General features: G+C 38.1%; 4 protein-coding genes across 12 annotated transcripts in view; 2 read left to right on the top strand and 2 right to left on the bottom strand.

Moving 5' to 3' along the window:
- Nucleotides 1–81: 81 nt before the first annotated feature.
- On the top strand, nt 82–5,971 carry LOC137978861 (tRNA 2'-phosphotransferase 1-like). Of its 7 annotated transcripts, XM_068825974.1 has the most exons (8): nt 82–333; nt 729–816; nt 2,251–2,417; nt 3,850–3,948; nt 4,360–4,432; nt 4,757–4,813; nt 4,971–5,078; nt 5,833–5,971. In XM_068825974.1, the coding sequence occupies exons 1-8, from the start codon at nt 295–297 to the stop codon at nt 5,862–5,864; spliced, it is 663 nt and encodes a 220-aa protein (XP_068682075.1). In that variant the 5' UTR covers nt 82–294; the 3' UTR covers nt 5,865–5,971. The 7 variants fall into 7 exon arrangements, with proteins under 7 accessions (XP_068682075.1, XP_068682080.1, XP_068682078.1 ...); XM_068825979.1 differs by lacking the exon at nt 4,757–4,813 and having other exon boundaries at nt 4,360–4,420; XM_068825977.1 differs by lacking the exon at nt 4,757–4,813.
- LOC137978860 (programmed cell death protein 2-like) lies at nt 5,142–10,179 on the bottom strand. 2 transcript variants are annotated; one of them, XR_011118226.1, is made up of 5 exons: nt 9,531–10,179; nt 8,345–8,613; nt 8,147–8,260; nt 7,558–7,685; nt 5,142–6,442 (listed from the first exon to the last, which is right to left on the bottom strand). XR_011118226.1 is itself a non-coding variant. In XM_068825972.1 (4 exons), exons 1-4 carry the CDS (start codon nt 10,159–10,161, stop codon nt 6,260–6,262), a joined length of 1,197 nt encoding a protein of 398 aa, XP_068682073.1. In that variant the 5' UTR covers nt 10,162–10,179; the 3' UTR covers nt 5,166–6,259. The 2 variants fall into 2 exon arrangements, 1 of the variants encoding a protein (XP_068682073.1); XM_068825972.1 differs by lacking the exon at nt 7,558–7,685 and having other exon boundaries at nt 5,166–6,442.
- A 162-nt stretch (nt 10,180–10,341) lies between these two features.
- Nucleotides 10,342–17,863, top strand: part of LOC137978858 (uncharacterized) — an 87,294-nt gene continuing 79,772 nt past the window's right edge. For both annotated transcript variants that reach the window (XM_068825970.1, XM_068825969.1), the window contains exon 1: nt 10,342–10,460. The gene's annotated coding sequence lies outside the window, so the exon portion shown is untranslated. The remainder of the gene's footprint in view (nt 10,461–17,863) is intronic.
- LOC137981143 (uncharacterized) lies at nt 12,619–14,861 on the bottom strand. Its single transcript, XM_068828486.1, has 3 exons — nt 14,844–14,861; nt 13,619–13,667; nt 12,619–13,061 (listed from the first exon to the last, which is right to left on the bottom strand). Exons 1-3 carry the CDS (start codon nt 14,859–14,861, stop codon nt 12,619–12,621), a joined length of 510 nt encoding a protein of 169 aa, XP_068684587.1.

Below are 17,863 nucleotides of genomic sequence, written 5' to 3'. Positions count from 1 at the left end.
GCTCCTGGCGTCATTCATTAATACCCACAGGGTTGCATCAAAGGTGTTGTTTGCTAATTTCTATTCTAAATGCGAGTAATTAAACTGCTTTATTTTCCCGTTCTGGGAAAGGTTAAAAAGGCAGTGCAAAATCCCCACCCGGTATTGGCACAGCGATATGCTCCGTTCTTCATTAACCTTCCAGACTCCCTCGATAATTCGAGCCTATCCGAAGCGGATTTTGCATGGGTACGCAGTAGGAGTGCAGCTCGTTCGTAATACATAAAGTACCAGCCCGTTGCAGTAAACAACATCATGAGTGGCTCTCAGAAGGTCGACACTGGGAAACGTCATGTTAGTAAAGTCAGCTCTCACATTCAGAACCCCTAGATTTTCTATGGATTAAGACCAAATCTTGTTCTTCTCTGAACGCGGATAGGGCAGGAAGATTGGGTGCCATATTGCTTGATTTCGCACCGGGTGAAAGGCGAACATTATTATGGCTGCCACTACATCCGACCTGTCTGGATGATGATTTTGATGATGATAGACCAAATAAATGGGCTGTAACCAAGTCAAATCTCTTTGCATTATAATGTAGGATTCATATTTATATGGAATTGCCTGGAACAAAACGTCTAATTTCCAAAGGGTTTAAATTGGGCACAACATGAGTTAGTCGATTTTGTCTTTATGTGCTTATTGTCATTATTCTTGCACCAAGTTTGCTCGGAAACGTTTTGTTTCAGAAATCGGACCACAATGTGAAACTCTCCAGAGCTCTTTCCTATATCCTGCGACATGGAGCAGCGAGAGAGGGACTTCAAATGACAGAAGGTTCAAATATTTATGTAGTAGTATCATGTGCCCAAGGGGTGTGCCAGAGCCAAAAGATGCAAATTATGTTAGTTTATTTGCAATGCTTTGTGAATTTGTTACAATTTCTTTTGTAGTGTAGCGTGGATCTCATTTTCCCTAAATTGGACAGGCAAAATTTTTGCGATAGTATTGTTTGGTGGGTTTGCAAAATTATCTTTATCGAATTGTCCACATGCTCAAAATTCAGTGGTAATAAGATACAGAGCCGTTGATAAAAGTAGTTTGAATGGTGAAATGCGAACAGTGTATTATCCCAAGCTATTCAACAAAATCCATTGTTGTCATGCCATAATGAAATTCTCGAGATGATATGGATGTGGGTTGTTAGGAAACTTGAGAACAATGCAAGGTGTTTTTGTGACATACCGGTAGTTGGAAACTGGGAGTGGACATTTCAAACGCCAGAGCAATATTCTCTCCTAGACTGTAAAACTAATTTTAGAGACTTAACATATGAAAAAGAGAAATGATACTTAGCAATTTACTTGTGGTAGTGTCACGGCAAGTTAAATATACAAAAAGGCAAACAGCTCACTTTGGTTCCCGTTTGTGGCTCAAAAATGTCTTGTGCTTTAGTGGAGTCTCCTGGTTTATCTGGGAGAGCTGACAGTGCTGCATACTAAGCCTATGTCATGATATTTTTAAAGACGAGGAGCCCATGTACGATCTATTTTTAGACTGCCTTTTCTGCAAAAAGACAATTCTAGTTTCTTGTGATTGGTGATCAGGCTCCTGAGCCTCAGTAGCAGGAAATTCAATCCACAAAATATATTGTGGTCTGTGAAAATGCCATGACAGGATATATAGGGCTGTTGTTTGCTCCTAGTTGTGGGCTACTGATTTAAGCAATAGCCTGACTTATGGACACTTAATTATACCACCTACTTGGTGGCTCCATAACCCGCATCTATAACCTTCTTTTCAAGTATAAGTTTTGTTTCATTTATCGAGCCCTTCACTGAAACAAATGAGCCTGACAAATTGACCTGCTCCCAACTGAGTGGCTTTAAAGCTCAGTTGGTAGAGTGTTGACTGGCATTGCAGAGATCATGGATTCGAATCTCATTGAAACCACGTGAACAATTCAGCTTTAATTGTCCAGATAAGTGTGAAGATACTTCTGTTTTTCGCCTAAAGATTTTTCTGCTTGTAACTTTGCAAAATGAGGGGTGGTTCACAGGGGTTGTCCATTGACCAGGTCCATAGGGGTGGTCCATGGACCTTGGGTCCATGTTTTGTATATGTCCACTTTAGCCTGTTATTCATGTTTCATAATAACCTTACTTAACGACTTTGTTAGAGCATACCAAACTTTTCCTTGAAAAATACTACTACTTAATCTAAAAATTGACTGTCACCTTTTTGGTTGTAAATTTCTTTCTTCAATGGTAGGTTTTGTTTTTGTGGATGATCTTCTAAAGCTACGACAGTTCAAGCATTATTGCGAGGATGACATCAGACAAGTTGTTGCCAATAATGACAAGCAACGGTTTGCTCTTAGAGATGATCCATCAACAAAAAGACTACAAATCAGAGCCAATCAAGGACACACCATGCAAGTTTGTGACAATAACAGCTCTTCCTTGGCTGCAAAAAAATAGGCACTTGCATATTGTGTCCACATTGCCTTCTCTAAAACTAAAAATGACTGTAAAGCCAAATTCTAAAACTAATCTCCATTTTTACTGAAGCATAGCCTTAAGCTATGTTGGTGTTTTTTGCACAGTTTACCCAAGAATGTCGGAACCTTGTTGACTGCATACACAATCATAGTATCCACGAAGAGTGTATTAAAGTGCAGTTACACCCCAACCAATTTTTTACACTACAAAACTCTTCTTATTTATCTGGTAAAATCTTTGATTGTATGCAACCTTTCAAAGTAGCAAAAGTTTGTTTTAGTACAGAGCTAATGAGATCTGTGGGTCTACTCTACTTTAATTCAGCATAACAAACAGCTTTGCATTGGTGTCCTCCAAGAAGTTTTGCAGTGCAAAAGAGGTTGTAACACGAATTTAAAAAAGATCCATCCCTCTTACTAGCTTGGTGATGAAATAACTTCACAAATCATAGAGAATGGACCATCATACTTAAAAGCAAAAAAAGATTAGGTGCAACATACTAACTGAATATTAATTAAATTCTAACATGACAACCTTCATCATCATCATCATCATGATAATAATAATAATAATAAAGTAATGGAGAACAAATAACTAACAAGTAGGGAGAGGAAGACAATAACCCTGTTGGAGATGCCCTTGGATAGGGAACTGGAAACAGAAGGACGAGGAGAAAACCTGCAAGTACACCCCATTATGATGGGAAATCAAGAAGCAGTACTTGGGCTATAAGATCACTCAAATCAACATTACAATGGATGTACTTAATTAGTTAGTGGATGTTTTAAGGGGCGGAGTAGTAGTGTGAGGGAAATACTAGGAGCAAAGCGAAGCAGAGATGTTCTAGGATGGATGCAGAAGTCTGTCTTAAGTAGTAGCCTGAACATTGCCAGAACTTTCAAGTTCTTGTGCTAAATTAAGATGCTCAAACACCTGTTGCATCAACCTGGTGGCTAGATCAAGCTTAGATCATTTTAAGACTTTTAAAATTAGTCTTTTTTGTAATCAGAGGATTTTATTGTAAATTTACACACAGGGCTAGTCACAGGTTCCCGCCTAGCTTTTTGTGCTTCTTATTTTATATCTGGCATTCAGATGTTGTCATACTGCCATAATAATAATAATAATAATAATAATAATAATAATAATAATAATAATAATAATAATAATAATAATAATAATAATAATAATGATAATGATAATGATGATAATAATGATAATGATAATAATAATAATAATAATAATAATAATAATAATAATAATAATAATAATACATCTGCCAACATTCTTGCAACAGCAATAATATTTTTGTTTATCACTATCCTCTTTCTTAATGGTAAAAACGATCACACAGTATGTTTGCATTAAGGTTGATGATATTGAGTTGGAACTCATAACAGACCATACAAAGGCACCAGTGGTCTTACATGGCACTTATCGAGATTGTTGGCCACAAATAAAAGCTCAGGTAAGACTTAGAGTGTGTTTGATTGACTGTATTCTGGAATAGGGATACAATGTAATAGAAGTTAGAATTCCTTAGCGTTTATGGAGATTCACATTAAAACTGTCAAAAACATGCTAAAATGCTTTTTTTAAATATACATCTTTAATATCCTGGTTGCTTTAAAATGCCAGATATACCGTTTTAAAAATAATACCTCCATGCATTCTTAATCTGGAATAGGGTCAATCACATGCAACCGTATTTTACAAGAGGACAGAAGTCGAAGCCATGCTGTATCCTAAAGAGTAACTGTGTGTCAAATTATCCTCATGGTTGGCAAAATAAAATTACGAGACAAGATCTAGTGGTAAAAGCCAAAGGTATTTAATGTTAATAAGGATTTTAACTCCTTTTAAATGACTTTTTCACCAGGGTTTGTCTAGAATGAAGAGGAACCACATCCACTTTGCACCTGGAGAACCTGGTGAAGAAGGTGTGATTAGTGGTCAGTTAATGGTAGTTTTTTCCTATATTTTTTTATCCTATTCTTGTTCCCAGACAATTGGATTCTTTCTGCCAGCCCATAATTTGTGACCTCTGGCTGATTCAGTACCTGGACGTCTTCAAAACTCGGACGTAACTTTTCCAATCAGGTCAAAAATTTGAAACAGGATTACAAAAGTGGGCGGCCCCACGACAACATATGGAATATTTCAGAACCAGCCAGAGGTCATTGAATAAAGGAATGGCAGCCTTTGTTTATACCCACTGAATTAAAATCAAGTAGATCTAAACTAAAAGTAGTCTTGGTAATTTAATTTTGCCTCAGGAATGAGGAGAAGCTGTGAAGTCTTGATTTTCGTCAATCTCAAAAAGGCCTTGAGTGGTAAGACTCTTGAGAACATAAGTTGTATTCTCTTGAAGCCATCACTTTAATAATAATAATATTATTGTAACTTGACAGTCTCTATTCGTGCCTAATAACCCTTTGTGTCATTTATTTATGAACCAAACACTTTGTTTTGCTTTTCCTATGTTTATAGATGGCTTCAAATTTTATAGATCGGCCAACAATGTTATTCTTTGTCCGGGAAATGATCAAGGCTTTCTGCCTCCTCGTTACTTTCAAAGTGTGGTTCAGATAAAACCAAGTAAGTTTTTAAAGTTAGTACCCTCTTTCCATGAAGTAGACTGATAATCCCAACTTGTAAAAATTCCTGTAAATGTGCGATACGATCGTCATCAACAGCTAGCATTTGGGACATAATGTTTAAAGCATTTGGGACTTGAATTTTATTGCAACTTGGTGGGCAACATTTAGTTACAGTTAATTTATTAAGACAATTTGGTTCCCAATTTGTTTTGGGCATTGGCTTTCTTGTCCCATAAATTCAATTTGTATTGCTTTGTCATTTTCCTTTCTTAAGCCCAGTCCACACAAGCAATCTTTTTGTGACAATTTTGTGTGGTAATTTTTATTTGCTTGTGAACTTGAGGAAATTTTGGCCAATTTGACAAATATATTTGTTGAAAAGGTAGCATGTTAGCTTTTTCCAGTAATGTTGTGACAAATAAAAAATTCATGTTGTCAAATACGAAAAACTGCTTGTGTAGACGACTCTTCACAAGGCAAATTCCTGCCCTTCAATGAGCACCATTGGAGAACTACCAGGCAACCTTGCCTTGTGTCTGCTTTATCTCTGCTGTCCAAAGGTATAGCTGACCCATATAACTGCTAATTGTCAACAACTAGGTATTGTTTGTTTTGTCATCTACACAATCAAAATTAATGTACTTGCCACATAAAATTGCTCATCTGGACATTGCTCATCTGGACATTGCTTTAAGGTCACTATTAGTGATGTTATAGGAATGAAGTTTACATGTTTTTTTTTCCTGTTTCAGCAAAAGAACTGCTAGCAACAGAATTTCCTTAACATGAATTGAGAAAACTTCAACACTTCTAGCACTTCTGCTCCATGTCCAGCCATACAATAATAATACTAATACTAATAATAATAATAATAATAATAATAATAATAATAATAATAATAATAATAATAATAATAATATTGCTGGTGAGTAAAGAATTAACGGTACATGTTACCGGTATTTTACAAAAACTAAAATTTTGATTTGTTTTCATTTATTTGGCCAAGATGTCTTTCACTTGCTTCTTGAAACTTATTGCCATTATCCTATATGTTCTTGATGAAAATTTTACGTAAAGTTAGCAAGATTTTGTTAGAGGGAACCAAGATGCTCAATAATAAGTTTCAAATTTCTGTTCAAATTCAGCTAAGTGCAACCTGGCCCATAGTGCAATTCCTTGTTAAATGCCCAGGGCAGTGGTTGGTATTCCTGTATCAGCAAAGTTTTGTTTCCATAGAAACTCTGTCAAGTATGCACTGCCATTGCCACAGCTTTGCGAACAAGTGTAGATTGCTAGTGTTCCCCAGTCTACACTATCCTCAAAACTGTCCACATGCAAGTGGTTAAGCATCTGTGGCATAACCTGAAATAAAAATTGAAAATTCCTTTGTCAACAACAACTGAAACAGTAGAGCAACTTTAAAGGGACATTATTTTTCCCCTTTGGTGTGGTATTCCCTATCCCTTCAATTGCACTTTACACTGTGATTTTTTTTTTCATAAGAACAATAACAAGAGTACTAAAAAATGATGCTTTAATATTAAAATTAATACCCAGCTTCCAATAAACATCCCCTTTTGGGTCATATCATCCCATTTTTCCCCTGTCAGCAACAAAATTGTGTGGCATTAATCCTTTAACTCCCAATAGTGCCACTTACAGATTTTACTCTGTCTAACGCCAGATGATTTTACTCGTCAATGGGGAACCCCACGGGGCTGAAAGGGTTAACAACAGCTAGATTCACTTAAAAACTATGTCCCCATTAACCCTTTAACTCCCAATAGTGCCACTTATAGATTTCACTCTGTCTAACGCCAGACAATTTTACTCGTCAATGGGGAACCCCACGGGGCTGAAAGGGTTAATCATTAAAATATATGAAATAATAATCCCTTTCACCTTTCATTAAAATCTGAAAAGAGTCACTCTTGGGAGGGGAAAATTGGATTCAGTTGCGCTGTTTAGAGCTTGTGTTTTTTGAAAAAAACAAACAAACAAAAAAACCATAATTTCACACCTGAAAGTAATTAAAATCAATTAAAGGGGAATTAGAGAATGTAGAGGTTGTTAACACAACGACTTCTGAACCACCCCACATTGAGAAGTAAAATCGTCTGCCGTTATGCACCTATCAATGTTAAGCCCCAGGGAGGGGGTTGGTGTAACCACGGGAATTTGATGGTGAGGTCTGTATCCAGGGTAGGGATTTTGATCATACAAAGGACATTTTACCACCTTCACTTGCCCCGGGTGGAGATTTTGACCAATTATTTTGTCCCAGGGGTGGAGAATTTGAATTGTTTTAAATGAAGATGTCAAAATTCCCTGCCCCATGCCCGATCCCCCCCCCCCCCTCCCTGGGGCTTAACATTGATAGGTGCATTAGAGTAAAATCTATTACTGGTAAGTCTTACTCCCAAGAGTCAGTGGGTTTAATTACGGCAAAAACATGCCTCTTGCGATCATAACAATACCTCCTCAACAATCCAAAAGGTGAGCGAGCGTCGACATGTGTTTATTTTGACCATTGATCTTGTGTGTGAGAAAGCTTGTTCATTGGTACAGGCCTGCACAGTCCATCTCATTTTGTCCCTGCACATCCCTTCAATTATTAAATTTTAGACTCCTGAGTCCCAAGAATCGTGACATGCATAATTTCAACATTGTCCAAATCAAGGCTGTTGCCTAACAGGAGCCCGGTAGCCTGGGGCCCCCAAAGAATAGCTCTGGGCGCCTTAATTTTTCACAGCAACACCTTTCACTTCATATGTTGGGCTCCTAAGTTCTCAGCGTTTAGCTCTGAGGGCCCCTTTAAAGTTTTCTTAGGCAGCAGCCTTGCCAAATAATGTCTGATCAGTTAAGTGAGTTTGTAGTTCACAACAAAAGTTTTGTCTGCAACAGCTCTCTTCCCCTGGCTGCAGGTTGAATCAATTGTTCCACCTTCGGTGATGCAAATGTGGGGAAGAAATGATTTCTATATAGTTTTGATTTTTAACCAGAAAACAGCAAAATTAGGTACTCTGACATAGTCAATTCAAGAAACAATAAAATGTTCATGTCAACCTGAAATTCAAAGAATCTCTTTGATCCACAGTCACATGCAGGAATGTCTCCATCAGAAGGTTTACCATCATCAGATACCCATAGTGGCTCACCATTTTTATGATATCGCAAAACCTGAAATGTAAAAAATGTATAATTATATCAAACCAATAACATATTTTCTGTGACACTTTGCAATTTTGTAATATGTGTACAAACTTGTTTTGGTTCTCTTGCAACTCTCTTCTTAAATTTTCTGAACTGCCTGTCTGCAATCAAAGCTTCTTTCCCAAGATATGCGAGTGATTCCAGTCCTTTGTCATCACTGTAAGTACCAGTGAGACCTGTATTTCTTTGTATAAAATCCTTGTATTCATCTATTTTCTCTTCTTCACTTTTGTCATCATTTTTATCTTCATCAGGCTCTGTCTCAGTCACCAGTTCATATTCAGGAAAAAGAACTTTGCTTCTTTGCTTTGTGTAATTTCCTGTGAAGTAAATTCAGACTATGTAAAGGAACTGCGACCTTCTACTGACTGTGAACCAGCTGGGTCAGTTGATTAAGCGTCCCACTGCCACGTTGTGGGTTCAAACCCAGACAAGACCAACACTCAGGGTCTTAAAATACCCGAGGATAAGTTGCTGGCAACTGGTTACATGTAGACTTCAGTTAGCCGATAGGTACAGTCTGAATCCCTTGCTGACCTCTGTGGGACTTATGTTAAATGCTATTTGGGACAGTAGGGCATGGAATTTATTGTGTTGTGCTTTGGCCTACTCTTTATAGAGGTGGAGAGCTCTACAAAGTAGCTGCCTTATGACAAACTATGAGGTGCTCCTTATTCAAGGTTCTAATAAGTTTCATTGTGTGGCCCAAAATGTTTACATTTGGCTGAAAAAAAATTATTGGCAAAGCATTGTTATGCACCTCTTAAGTGACAATGTTATGAAATAACCACACCTTGAAATGTCACCTAAAGCAGTGATGCCCTTAAGCCTTCAGATCAAAGTGCATATTCTCTCAACTGCTACCGATTCATTTCCTTTGGCAATAATGAGAGAAGAAAATTTCATCAAGTGACCATTTTCTTCATTCTCAAAACCTACATGTTTCTCTTAGTGGTGATAATGAGATGAGAAATTGGAGGCTGGAGTTAAAACCCCTTTTACACATGCACAAACCTGGCACAGCACTCCAAAATTGTGGCACAGCGCCAATATTTGGAGTGCCAAACACACCTCCAGAGATGCGTATGGCACCCCTATAACTTCTGGCAGAGATTCTTGTATGGGATAGAGATTTCAGGGTACCGTGCCAGACGTTTGTGCTGGTGTAAAGTGGGCTTACTTCATTCCTAATGGTTTATTCCAGTGGCAATTGCACAACGCAATGTTATTCAGTCACCTTCAAAGTAGTGGTTTTGACTTAATTCTTCTTCAGCGCATAGTAACTGTGTACAGATTCCTTTGTGTCCTGACTTCCAATCAATTGCCTGGTGTTCTTTACCACAGTATTGAGCCATGTGACATTTCGCACACATTTTATCTCCTCGGCAACCACACACATCACATAAATCTGTCCAAGCCTTCGGCTTAAACTCGTCTGATATTGATTCCAAAGAAAGTTCTCTCATTTCGTCAAGATCAGGAGGTGGATGAAAACTGTAAAACTTGTTCTCACGCTTCAGCTGATTTCTTATAACAAGGAAACATCCCGAGCTATTTTGGGCATGGCATTTTCCATCTTTGCAACAAAATATGAAAATTGAGCGATGGAAGCTTCGATCGTGCGCCATCGGTGCATAGACTTGCAACAAAAATGCCATCGGTTTTTGACATATCTTGCAAAGCATACGCTTCGAATCTGGCAAATTTTCAAGGTTTAACCATGCTGGGATTCCACCAATTTTGCTTGGAAAAAATGTGCTTGTCATTCTCAGCTTAACAATGGCATCATCGTTGTTGATTTCTTCAGTAAAACCCAACTCTACTTCTTTTTCTACTCGCCTTTGTTTCGCCTCAGAGCAAGTCGCCATATTGACTATCTGCTGGTTTCAAAAACTTAAGGCTCATAAGTAGCCCGCTGTACCACTAGCCAGCGCAACTCGTGTGGATGGTGGGAATTTACGAAATTTGTGAACTCCCCATAATTTTTACTGTCATTATAATGTTACTTTACTTCCAATTTGACCGCGAAGATCAAGCAATGGACTTTTAAGTAGACGAGGTGGTTCCTCAAGCAAACAACGGCCGGGCGCATAAGCTAACACGCTGGTTGGGTAAAGAATAAGGACATAACTGGAGAAAATGTGACAAAATGCACAACATTCCCAAGGTTTGCGTTTTAAAAAATGTCTAGCTAACTGGTAACTTTATTTCGTCATGTTAAGCTTGATTAAATTACAGAATACGGGGCCGCCTATTATATCAGTAAAATTACACTACCGGGAAAAGTCAGGGGGCTAATTTGGCAGTAATGCTCTTCTGACCAATTTGCATGCTGTGCGGTGAACCAAGGTAGCACCGAATTCTAGTTAAGCAATAGAAGACTTTTTCCGTGTTTACATAGCCACATCAAAATACGAGGGTGAGTTGTGAGAATTCGAGACAGTCATAGCTGTCGAGAATTGACTCCCAACTTCCCGAGTGTTTAGATGAGGCTACATGTATGTAAACACGGAGAAAAGTGCTCTATTGCTTTCATAAAATATTTCTCAAAATAAGTCAACAAATGAAGGAAAATGTTGTTTTTTTAACTTCTTGATTAAAACAGATTTTTTTGATAGTCAATTATTTATTTATTTATTTTTCAAATACTAGCCCTCCATCTATATGATGATTATTGGCAAGAGGTTAGCGGCCTTACTAATGATACTAATTAATAATTTATAAATAACAATAATGTACCTGTCAATCAAATGAATGTCTGACAACACATAACCAATCAAAATTTGTGTGATGTCACAGCCGTGTTTACATACTTTCATCCAAACACAGTTATTGACCAATGAGTGTGTGTACTATCCTAATTATTTTATAACAAATTTTATAATTGTGATGTTAACCCATTCACCCTAAACCGGCCGTACTTAGTATTTTACTCTGTCTAACGCCAGAGTATTGTACTCAACAATGGGGAACCCCCAGGAGTCAATGGGTTAATCACTCACTGAAAAACTATGTCCCGTTAAGATCAAAAAGTTTTTTCATTCCTATGAATGGAATTGTTTTTGTATATTAAATAATTTTGTTGATGTCACCCACTCTAACCTGGGGATGATGAAGCAGTGAGTTCTTTTGACAGCTAAGGTGGCTAGCAAATTTGTAATCATATTTGTTTGTCAAAAGAAAGTTGATGTTATGTTTGTAAACAGTGTAAAACAATATTGACTTTATTTTTCCACATTATCATTGTGCCAATCAAATCAAAGGTTAACTGTCCCCCCCTAAAAAATGGAAACCCAAAGGGGACAGGGAAGTCATAGAATTCCTGCTCATTTGAACTACATGATTGCTTCCCAAGGGCCGTTGAAGGGCAGAGCTACATGTACAAGTCTAGTAAAATACCTTACTGCCTTGGCTCATCAGAAGAATAATGCAAACTCACTGACATCTTTAAAAGAAATCCTACCCTGGGAGCAGAGTGTCTGTCGATCTTCCTAGACAAGTCGGGAAGAGGAAAGTAGACTCTGCTTGCCACCTCCACATTTAGTATTGAGCATGCGTTAAAAATTTAAATGTATTCGGTGTCAGTCACACGTGACCAGTAGCCACAAAACCACAAAACGAAAACAAACAGTCTGGATGAACAACTCTGGCAAACACACGACAATCAAGGAATCATTTCATTGGAAACTTAAGATAAGATGCTATTTCATTTTTTTACTGAAAAATTTAAAGGTTTCTGTCAGACTAGTTAATCTGTAACCGACACACATAGGAAAAACTCATGGGACTCTGCTTGCAGGGTAAAGAAATCCAAAAAGTCAAAACAATGCATTTGGAAAGAAATTATATGAAGTAGGTGTAAAATCTTTCCAGGTTTTCCATTTAAGGTTATCCTAAATCTTCTAGTCATGGGATCCAATATACTAAGGCTTGGATTTAAAGTATTTCTGCATAACTTCACAATAAGGACCATTTCCCTTTCCTTCTGATTTAGAAACTTTTAACTCCTGCAGGAAAGGGCATAACCAATTTCAAACAATAATTGCATGTATACATGTAGAATAATTTAATAATAATTAAAATAATAAATTGTAGCATTGTCCAGAAGCCTATCTGGAGTTAAATAACCTGCCTATGTACATGGATGATGGTGCACTAGTGTAGATACAATTCTGAGAAACAATAATAATAATTATTGTGTAAGCAGCAAGCAATAATCTTGCTTGTACATGTGTTTCAGTTTGAGGAGAGTTTACCAATGTAAAATTATATACTAGGTTTTTTTTTTACAAAATAAGCAGTTAACAGTCTCAACTTGTGCGTAACTAATCAAACCCCCCTCCATCGTCAAACCCACCACCGTCATCAAAGCCCCCACCATCATCAAAACCGCCACCATCACCGCCATAGTGTTCATGGTACTCAGGTCCTCCGTAATGTTGATGCTCATGATAATGATCCCCACCTTCATGGAAATGGTCATGGTCATGTATGTGGATGTCAGGTCCATTCCCATAGTAATGAGGGCCGCCATGCAGGGCATTTGATAAAACCGCACCGGTTGCCATCCCAATGAGAAAATCTCCTCCATTGTCTCTGTTCTGCACAACTACAGTTTGAGGTTGCTGAACGACCCCTGGGGCACCATACCCCACAGGGGCCCCTGCATAGCCACGCTGGTTGTAGTATCCTGGGGGTGGACCACGCTGTTGAGGGTACGTACCCCGGTTGACAAATTGCTGTTGAGGATAAGTTGATGGATACTGAACTGTAAAACCAAAAAAACAGAATTAAATATAACAAGATGATAGGCAACATCCTGAGTTCTTGCAAGCATCCTGGTAGAGGTTAGCTCTGAAACTAAAAAATGCACAAGCAGTAGCCATTGTTTTTCTCTTTGAATGTTATGTGGCATTCTGGTGGAAGTTGCCATTGTAGATCATACAAGGTCCCTTCTAAATAGTAAATACCGCAGTTGGTTTTAGACCAAAAAAAACTAAACAGTTTCTTTAAATGTAAATAATTTCACAAGAATGTTGGTTAAATTCACCAAATGTTAACTGTAACACTGGGCAATTAGTTGAATGCCTTTTGTGTTTTGAAAAAGTCCAAGGCTGTAATGGATTATACATGTAAATCATGCCAACAAATTAAGAGCAAAAAAATATAGAAAGTGCTTGGTGCACTAAGTACTTATATAACTTTTCATCAAAATATAAGGTCATATCCTTAGTTGTCGTCGCCCATGTGCTGTATTAAACTCTACACAAAGAAGGGAAGAATCATACTTTTGTGGACCTCAAACAGAAAGATTAAATCACTGACCTACAGGTTGCTGGTGTGTCGCCACTACAGTTGTTGGCTGACTAGTAACCTGTCGGAGAGTAAATGAAGCTAAATCAAAATTGTTAGATAAGTTGCAAGTAAAGTGGATCAGTGTAACTATGGCTTACCAAAGTTGTTGTTGGTGTTAAGGTGATCTAACACAAGTAAAACTATCTCAATAATTGACGAAAAAAGCATAATTTTTGACCTTTATAAGTAAATTACCAATATTATCATTATTATTATCAGTTATGTGAAATTTGCCGTGAATGTAACCTACATGTAACATGTCGACACAACCTCAACGACGTAGCTGGACCCAACGGGTCCGATTTTGTATTCCGTTCTAATCGGCGAACTCAGAGCAGAATATTTTTAACTTCGCTGTTTATTAATATTCGAACAAGCAATTATAGTGTAATACGTGACTGCTTGGTTTTATAAGTCTTTGTCAGTCATTAGTCGGACGAGTTCGAACGAGTAATTTTCTGAAAACGAACTGGCTTCGAGTAAATGCCAGTGAACAGGCTTATAAATGTAAATTATAAAGTTTTGAGTACTCTGATCTAATCGGCGACGCAAGATTATTTACAGTAGCTGCATATCAGCTGCTTTCTTCTTTTTTTGTGTGTGTACTTACTACTGTTCCGGGCGAGGACGAACCACAGCCCATGGAGAATTATTTTCTGCTTCAATGGTGCAAGAGACTCAAATATCAAGAGTTGGATATTCTAAAATTGTTTAAACTAAGCACAGATCAGCACACGATTGTTCGATAAGCGCACGCGTGATTGATATTTTTCTAATCGTTGCCTATAGTAACCAAAAAAATGCCGTACGCAGGTTTAAAATATGACGTCAAACTTGCTGCGACTGAACTCCGAAAATGATCGCCATAAGGAATTTGTTCACTTATCTTTTTTAAAGCTTTCACAAATATAGTGTTCTGGATCCACCATCTTAGTAGGAAAAATGCAAAGAATACCCTGAGAAGAAAACGAATGAGCACAATGCGTAATTATATTAGAACAAGACTATTAAGAGTGGTGTTCGAAAAATTTAGTTATGGGAAATAAACGACCTCAGAGTTTTACGGTTTTTTGGCATTCAAGGTGAATGAAAGCATAGCTTTTACTGGTTACAAGGGACGAGTGTCGTTCGATCCGAATTGTCACTCCCTCGCTCACTCATTCGGAAAAAAAAAGAAGAGTGAATCTGGACTTACCGGACTACGGACTGGCATTTAACAGATAATAAACCTAGGAAAATATAAGTCGTCAGTCTGATTATAAATCACAGAAACGCCACAGGAGTGTTATCAACTAGTTTTGCAAACGCCAACACTTAAATAACGTTAATACTTACTTAATTCTCTGGCAACACTCAGTCTCCAATTATAAGAACTTCTTCCTCCAAGGTTCCAAAATTTCGAGCAAGTCGTCTCAATGAGAGTGACAAAACTATATTGTAACAAGAGAAAAAAATTATAGACTGAGATGGAGCTAGGATTCGGGATTTTCACGGAGGTCTTCGGAAAAAATGAAGGGGTAGTTTCTAAAGAAACTGTGGTGCTGCGTCGGTGGGGAAGTAGTATCCAAAGTTTGGTTTTATCAACGGAGTTGATAATGTAAATGATTGACCACTGTACAGAGATTCTAAAAGCTGACGTTTCGAGCGTTAGCCCTTCGTCAGAGCGGATTCGCATATCTAAACATTTTTAAAAATATTAAAAACTTTCTTAAGAAATGAAGACTTTTCGACGTTAGCCAAACGTCATTATCAAGTCAAAGTAATTTAAAAGTTGCAATCTATAAATACTAAAAGAACAATAGCAAATAAGAAGCCTGTATAGTGAAAGAAAGGAACAATGAAAATTAAACAATAAGTTTGGCACGTATGGAGTCCGTCTGGATATTCAAATTAGGCTTGAGACTCAATGAGGAGCATTTCATAGACTATAATTCCTAAATCGAATCGGAATTCATAAAAAGAAGACTCTTATCTCTCTCTCATCTCGGAGTATTTCATTTGCTGTTGTCTTTCCTAGGCAATAATTTTGTTCGGAGATAATCAGAGGGGATTTTAAATCAAATCAATAAAGAGTATGGTCATTTTAAAACAGCGTCTCCGTAAACACCCTCCCGATTTTATTTCTTTTGAGAATAACAGAAATTTTAAATATCCCAAGTAAAAGGTAAAGTCTCTGCTTACGAGCCAGAAGGCCCATCAGGCCGGCTCTTATCTCCGGTTTCCGTAGCATGAAGCGACTAGGAGTATTTCTACTCTCCCCTGGATGGGATGCTAGTCCATCGCAGGGTTACCCCCAGCATTTCGCCGGTACCCATTTATACACCTGTGGCCTGTTTCTCAAAAGTCCCGAAAGTTTTCGGGCCTATTTTAGGTGCCACAATTCCCTTTATATCTTCGCAACGCCGAGGTTCCAAGCCATCAAACTTCGCAATCCTCTCAGTTTTTCTTACATTAAAAACATGTTAAAGGATCAGCTTTTCAAAATAAGCATATTGCAACTTGACGACTGGCTTTTCGGGCCCGAAAAGTTCTCGGGACTTTCGAGAAACAGGCCCCTGGCCCGGGTTGCTCGAAGCATGGTTGTCGCTAACTAGAAATACCATCGAAGCCAATAGGTTTTGATACCTCTTAACCAACGGTAAGCGCTAACCAGCCTTCGAGCCATCGGCCCCTGGGTGGAGAGAGGCACCGTGAGAGTAAAGTGTCTTGCCCAAGAACACAACACAATGTCCCCGGTCAGGACCCGAACCCGGAACCACTCGATCCGGAGTCGAGCACTCTAACCTGCATATGAGGCCTTCGCGCCTCCCACTAACTATCCCAAGTGCCGACCCTGAAATATCCTTCTTAGTAACACTTACTTTCCCTGATCGTGGGTAATACTCGTGTGGTAGCGTCAAGTCAGTTTAATAGGGGAAAGCTTCAATTCCAGCTCCCTTGCGTTGCTTGGAGACGAACAGTCCTCAGACTACAATCACCTTGACGATGTTATTTCATTAAGTTACAACTGAGTTACATTTATTTTGAAGAAAATGACAACTGCCGTCGTGGTCTATGAAACTTTTAAACCCTTCAGCACTCGTCGTTATGCACGGCAAATTGAATTTCTTATTAGTTCACATTGAAATCGTCCAAACTCGGCGTTCTCTAAATCCTTTGATCCTTTGTACATGTATTCATAAATGATCCTTAACGAACTATGAATTGATAAACTACATGTATTATTATTGTTATTATTATTATTATATATTCATATATGTCGGTTTTCATGCTGGCAGCCATGAGAAGTTGTTTCATCAACAGCTTTTTTGTGATAAATTTCATGTACCTCGTTTCTATAAGAGATCTTTCGATTATGTAAGTACTTTTTTAACCCAGAAAAGACGCAAACGTGCAACTTGAAATCGTGCAACCAGCGTCGTTTTAAAGCAAAATGGAACTTTCGTGACCGAGCTTAATAGTCTATTAATGTTGTAATGTCTTCCATGGCCACGCAACAGCTGCTCGTCTTAGCACGCTGAGTGTTCATTCGCTCCTACCGGGTCAGTCAATAATGCACTTGCCAGTCATATTACGGCTTGCAAGCTGTGTAAAGTGGGGGGTCTCCTCCTTTGAATTCTTAATCCACCCCCATTTTTGTCTTCTTTCTGTTAAGTGGAGTTTACCGCGAAACCCATGTTTTGGCAACATGAGTGAATAATTGTCTACAACTCTCTAGGGATTCAATGTACTTGACACTTCACAGGCGTTGGTCAATTCTTGCAGCCGATCGCAGTCGCCGCAATTAAAAGGAAAAACAATTTCCATTATGTTCTACGTCCATCGGTGAAGTATTTCCCAACATTTGTTAACGTTAGTTGGGAACCATAGCTTGAGTAACTTCTGTTTGACTTCACAGCAGCGGAAACTAGGGTTTTCTGTAATTTGCCATCTAAATCCTAAATTTAACGTTAACTGTTTATAATCTGTTGTCTGTACACAAATGCTAAATCCTGTCACATCTTGTTTAAAGCGACGGTTCAAAAAGAAACAAAAATGCGTTTTGCTGTTTTGGTTTGATCAATTTTGTAGACGATGTTTTCGTCTCTCTGGGATCTTTCGAAGTACAAATTATCAGTCATTTATCTTTTAGAGCACTTTCTTAACATGTGCAAGTTCAGCTGGAATGGTAGATATCGAAAAATTCTAAGTTAGATACGCCTTTTCCGAAATAGT

Source organism: Montipora foliosa, chromosome 12, assembly GCF_036669935.1.
Source record: "Montipora foliosa isolate CH-2021 chromosome 12, ASM3666993v2, whole genome shotgun sequence".
Taxonomy (NCBI): Eukaryota; Metazoa; Cnidaria; class Anthozoa; order Scleractinia; family Acroporidae; genus Montipora; species Montipora foliosa.
This window is presented reverse-complemented; position numbering and strand designations above follow the sequence as displayed.

Bases quoted from the DNA above. Each gene is read 5' to 3' on its own strand.
- LOC137978861 (XM_068825973.1), top strand. From the start codon at position 295: ATGAGTGGCTCTCAGAAGGTCGACACTGGGAAACGTCAT. The intron at 817-2,250 runs GTTCAAATATTT...CTTCAATGGTAG, and splicing joins GGGACTTCAAATGACAGAAG to GTTTTGTTTTTGTGGATGAT. The intron at 2,418-3,849 runs GTTTGTGACAAT...GTTTGCATTAAG, and splicing joins ATCAAGGACACACCATGCAA to GTTGATGATATTGAGTTGGA.
- LOC137978860 (XM_068825972.1), bottom strand. From the start codon at position 10,161: ATGGCGACTTGCTCTGAGGCGAAACAAAGGCGAGTAGAAAAAGAAGTA. The intron at 8,614-9,530 runs GTGACTGAATAA...TTTACTTCACAG, and splicing joins TCAAAACCACTACTTTGAAG to GAAATTACACAAAGCAAAGA. The intron at 6,443-8,146 runs GTTGACATGAAC...TTTTTATTTCAG, and splicing joins AGAGATTCTTTGAATTTCAG to GTTATGCCACAGATGCTTAA.
- LOC137981143 (XM_068828486.1), bottom strand. The intron at 13,062-13,618 runs GTCAGTGATTTA...TTGGTTTTACAG, and splicing joins GACACACCAGCAACCTGTAG to TTCAGTATCCATCAACTTAT.